Consider the following 6,000-nt stretch of genomic DNA (forward strand, 5'->3'; position numbering starts at 1 on the left):
TTTGCAATGCAAAATAACAGCATACAAATATGATAACAGTATCAAAACTGTACAGTATGAATGGTATATGGCTATCATTGATAAGTAGAGTCTATTCTGTATTATGGCATACTTGATAGAGCCAGCCCACTAAACCACTTGGTTGTGAACATTGACATTCCCTGTAGCTAAGCCCTTAAATGAGAATCAGACAACTTACTGTATCTCTAATCACGAATTGGGCACACACAGAAATTGATCACATGAACATCATGGAACTTTCTCAACAGGCTGACAACGCAAACCCAATTTGAACCCTACTAGTCATTTCGATACGGTTCGATCTGGTATGATTCCGCTACCCAATGTTGACTGAATGACAAACACATTTCTTCTATTCATTAGTGCCTGGCTTAATGGCTTAGCTGATGCTGCTTTCGTGTTAAACACCAGTTGTGTTTTTCGGCTGTCCCACTGTTTTGCTGCTTCCTGTCAATGTTGTTGTTTTCAGTCAGTCAAGCATCACCATGCATGTGCCAGCTGTCCGGGCCATCACAATAGCCAGCCAATGATGTGCTGTGGCCCACACAATACTCATCAAATGTGGTGATGCACTTTCATTTGGGGCTTGCCAGTTTTGCGCTTGGCAGGCAACTCTTGACAGCTAGTTATATTCTCTTTGAATACTATTAGCCTAGCATAGTCTTTTTTCCACAGTGGCACTGGTCAATTACCCATAGGCGTACTCTAAAGCCTACATGTTTGAGTCAAACACTTTTGGCTACAAGTGACACTACAGTAGTGTAAGGTGTCAAAGTTATTCACCATAGTCAATTACACCACCCTGTAAGACGCTCATAGCCTATAATGCTGAATCATGGCAACATCACTAGCAGTTATGATGATGCTTCATTTTCCATCATCAACTTTCTTTGACTCCAAATAAAGTGAGATCAAACTACAGCCCACACTTTAGTTGAACATTTCAGGAGGACACTTTAGATCTGTGTGTATGAACAACTGCAGTGGGAATGCTAAACATGACATCACGGTCAAGATTAACCTCTAGGCTACAACGTCATAAGATAAGATAAGAAGAGGATCAGACGTTATTACCTTGCGGAGCGGGCTCCGATGCTGAAACCCATGTACCCCTCCTGCGGGAGAGAGTCGTCCCCCAGCTCCTTGAGATCTTGGGGCCGCAGGTATTTGTCAGTGTCGCCGGTCATCGCATCCTCACCTGGTGGAAAAAAGTCTCCCGTTATTTCAATCCAGGGCAGGCAAAGAGGGGCCGAATGTTGCGGCACTCTCAAAAATATCTCCACCGGCGTCCCGTTTTATAATAATAATAATAACAGGCCCTCGATCATTTAATACTGCAAGTCTACTACTGAACAAGTAGGCTCTGCATTTGGCTATTCATTGAACTGCATCAGTGCACTTATGCTTTTGAATGAGACTGACATTTAGTAGCCTAAAAGTCTAGCTTGGATGGAGGTACAGTTGATCATAGCCCAGAATAGCTCTCCTGTGAAAAGCCGAACGCAGTTTGTAGCCGCGACACTCAAGCCAAAGCGCAGCAGAGGACAAAGTTAAACGGTTCAAAGCAGCAACAGCAACTCCGATAAGCAGAGGGGGAGAAAACAAAAACACATTGCTTCAATGCTTCTCTCCCCTTCTTCGAGGTCCTGGATGCCCGATCGGCTCTCCTGCAACATTTCTGCCCCGACTCTCCACCGCAGCCCCTCCCCCGGCTGTCCTACCCTCGCGTACTGCCGCACTCAATTCGGATCGAGCAAACACACACACACTATAGCTGTAAAATGCTCTGTGCTACAACATTGCAACATTGTTCCATTCAAGCACGCTTTCCCTACATTTTTAAATAACAGGCCTATTGACTGTAGAACGCCAAAACCGGGTGAGTAATCTTTTTGTGTTTTTTTGTGTGGAATATTAGCAAGCTAATAACGTCATGATGATAACTGATAAGCCACCTTTCCCCGTTCTCCTTCATCACACAGTCCCCCAAATAGCTCTCCCGCCTGTATATGCATTATGCACAGTCCAATTATGCGCAGCATTCACCCATCATCAACTATTGGGTTATAGCCCCTATGCACCACGTCTCGTTCGTCCCCTCGACAGCATTTCTCCATCAAATGTATAGCCTTATCAACTTACATAGTATTCCAAAAGCAGCCATGTCCTGTGTCCTGTAACACTCTTGATATAGTATTCCCGTTTTTTGTCTTTTATATTCCAATAGCCCCCAAAGAACAATTAACTTCTTCCCCCGATAGATCCAGTGACGACAGTGAAATCCAATTCAGTCCATGTGGATGTGGATGTCGAATGACAAGACACGGCGAATGTGCCCTACGTCCCACTCAGCTGTGCTCTCGGCCAGGGACTGTCTCTGTGTCCGGGCTGGGACACTACTGCTGGACTGGAGCTGATGCAGGGGCGGATTGCACCGCTTACCACTGCAAATAAAGTTCAAACTATGCGGAGTTCTACCAGTAGAGACCATTGCTGAGCGGAAAAAGTACAAATAGAAGCCATTTAGGGGTCGCGGCAATTGCAAAGCGAGGTTTAGGTCGCAATCGTTTGTAAGCGTCTGAGCAAAAAAACTGGTTTAGTTGAATTTGAAATAGAGCCTTTTTTTAGTCCGGATAGCATCCCTCATCAACACACGCTGCATGGGCAGTGAGAAGAGAGGCAGAGAGAGAAGGGTCGCATTTGAATAGTTAGGTGAGAGAGCGATGTAATCTGATACGATATCCTAATCCAGAATGTAAACAAAAGGCTTCAATGAAGGAGAGATAAACTGCTGGGGGAGACCATTTATATCAATGGGGGAGACTGGTGGAGAGAGAGAGACGCTCTGAAGGACAACCAAACCTACTGAAATCTCTCCTGGGTCATTTTTTTTCTTAGGAGGGGTGGGGGTGGGGGTGGGGTAGAAACTTTGGCAACATTTCAAATGGGTGGACAAGAACTAAGAAAAAAGGGTAGGGACGTATTTGGCGCATCTCTTCTTTTTGTCACTTTTCATTCTCAGCCAGTAGCCTCCAATAGCCTACACTCTTAGAAGAAACATGTTGTTAGTACCACAGCAGGGCTCTCCATTTGCCCCTGTAGGTACACCCTTTGAAGAACCCATTTGGCTTCAATGTACAACCCATCTGGGTTCAACGTTGAACCCTTTCCACAAAGAGTTCCAAATGGAACCAAAAGGGATTTACTGTACTTGTAACCTGAAAGGGTTCCCCTACAGGGACAAATGAAAAGCCCTTTTCCCTAAGAGTTTATAGCCTATTGATACTGCACAACTCTTTCCTTTAAACCACACATTTTACTATTGAGAAGGTTTTTGAGTATAGGTTAGAGTTAGACCAAACGGGTTCACATGAAAACTACGTCTCAAAGTCAGCTTGAGTTTAAGTGTGTATATAATCAAACAAAGCCTAAGAAACCATTCAAAGAAAGTATCTCATTGACAACTTCAAAGTGCCTGTATGTGACAGACAGAGTTTGACCCAGTGTGGAAGACCCAAGTATCTACTATGGACCATGAGGAAAATCCTGAAGATTCAAGGCGACACTTCAGTTGATCATACCCACCACCACAAGAGCAGGATTCCAAACCACCTCTGTTACACATGCATTCACGACTAGTAGCCCCCTACAGTATCCAGCAGGTGAGGCTGGTCATGGTAGAAATCGGAGGACATGCTCATTGTAATGCATGATATGGAATGAGGAATGGTATCAAATAGGCCTAGTTTGATACCATTCTTTATTCTGTTCCATGGACTACAATGAGCCCATCCTCTGATTTCTACCTCCACCAGACGACACTGTAATCCAGTCATACTGTGTAGAATAGAATAGACACATAACACATAACACAGTGAAACTGACCTGTGAAACTGACCTACGACAGTGCAGTGGGACTTTAGGCACTAGTTTGTGATTTGTGACAGCAGCTGGTGAACGCGGGAACAAGTCGGCAACCAATCAAAATGTTCAGACTTTTATTCAGAAAAATGTAAATAAATGTCAATGTCGTTGAAAATCAATGACACACTCGCTAGTCATGCCAAAACATTGCAATGCAATGGATTCGGTGAGTAATCCCCACTACTCTACACTAACTAGGTAGTAGTGGGGATTACTCACCGAATCCATTGCATTGCAATATTTTGGCTTGACTAGCGAGTGTGTCATTGGTTTTCAACAACGTTGAAGTTTATTAAACATTTTCAGAATAAAAGTCTGAACATACATTCGGTAGCCGACTTGTTCCCTCTTTCACCAGCTGCTGTCACGTTTTAGGAAAGTGCTGTGGGATGGGTGTGCTAGGAGCACTGGACACAATGCTGCAAAAGCAGGCCAGGACTGACCCTCCATGGCCACCTGCCACCCACCACGCACTGCTCTATTGAATAGTCCTCTAAAGAGGATTAGGAGAGGTGGAAACTCTCTCCATACAGACATCTTAGGACAGGACTAACTAACACATTCTAGGATTCCTCATCTACGGCCGGATCTACCACCGTTGATCACATGTCTAATACATTTCTACAGGAGTTGCGATCTTACTCTTTACTCTACTAAATTGCTGTTTATTATTGGGTCACTTATAGCATTAATCACTTGGAGGACTTTAAGCTGCAACGTTTGCAGGAAAAGCGCTATACAAATAAAATGTATTATGATTATGATTATTATTTTTATCAACCATTCATCCTTATGGTGGTTTTAACAATCCTTTAACATTCTAGAACACACTAACGTTTTAGAACGTTAAAGAATCCTTCTAGAATCCTAGGTTCTAGAATCCTTTATGCAGAAATCCGAGGTAGAAAGTATGTTTTGATCTGTCTGGCACTGAGGGCTTTGGATAGAACTGCAGTGTGTTTGTTTTTATAAACCTTCAGCAACCACAGTCACTGTCATGTCTGATCAGCCGACAGGAGAGTGTTTTGTATAGTGTGTGTGTGTGTGTGTGTGTGTGTGCTCGCGCGCGCGTGTGTAAGCATACGTGTGTGTGCGTGTGCATGCATGCACGTGTGTATGTAACCTGTTGAGTCTAACAGTATCAACTGACGCAGAAACTCCACACCCCTTCCTACAGTTACCTAAGCAACACTGCATGAACTCATCAATTTTACAGAAGTGTCTAGTCATTGCTTCCAAAACACCTCCATCTACAGCAATGGTACTCTCTCAGCATTCAACATAACAACTGGATTATAATACATAGGTACAAGTAGGGTATCTATGTCCGTCAACAAAGGTAGGTTTGTTGTATGCGGTAGTAAATGCAGTTAAAAACAAAGATGGAGGACCTGTCACTCAAGCAGCATCCTATTTCTCTCTGTAGGTCTGTACCTGTACATGTCCCGTTGGTAAGCATCAGGGGAGGCTGGTGGAGGTTGACATCAAAAGATGGGCACATAGAAATGCACGGAACGGAATAAGGAATGGTATCAAACACCGAGCATTCCTCATTCCATTCCATGCATCACAATGAGCCTGTCCTCCGATTTAATTCTCCACCAGCCTCCACTGGTAAGCATCACAAGTCAAGCACAAAACCAACCAAAGCTCCACCAAACACACCAAACACCAAACATAGGTCAGGGCAAGCAAAAGAAACGAGACGAAAGGCTCACAGGTCAGTGGAACATGGTGGAGGTGGAAATCAGAGGACGGGCTTGTTGTAATGCATGGAACACACATGTTTGACACCATTCTTCATTCCATTCCATGCATTACACAGTGAGCCCGTCCCTCCGATTTCTGCCCCCACCAGCCTCCCCTGTCAGGTGGACTTGCTACATTCTCTGGTTGATTCACCTTTGAAGGCAACAGCTTGGATCAGTGACATCAACCGTTTAAACTGCCTACTGAATTTCTGTGTAAGCAGCTTAGAGAAGGAGGCCTCTGGCTATTAATGGACTGCTCTTTTACTGTTACAAGATGGGCAGGAGGCACTGCAAGTATGTTCTA

The 6,000-nt window shown here is 44.1% G+C and overlaps 1 protein-coding gene across 1 annotated transcript in view; it reads right to left on the reverse strand.

Annotated features, from left to right (window-relative positions):
• ank3a (ankyrin 3a) overlaps positions 1-6,000 on the reverse strand; it is a gene marked incomplete at both ends in the record, with an annotated part of 91,941 nt that overhangs the window by 25,589 nt on the left and 60,352 nt on the right. The window contains one exon of the mRNA XM_080550313.1: positions 1,096-1,219. Coding sequence (XP_080406439.1) covers positions 1,096-1,219 — 124 coding nt within the window. The remainder of the gene's footprint in view (positions 1-1,095; positions 1,220-6,000) is intronic.

The sequence above is a fragment of the Nansenia antarctica genome, assembly GCF_963989245.1.
Source record: "Nansenia antarctica genome assembly, chromosome: 1".
Lineage (NCBI taxonomy): Eukaryota > Metazoa > Chordata > Actinopteri > Argentiniformes > Microstomatidae > Nansenia > Nansenia antarctica.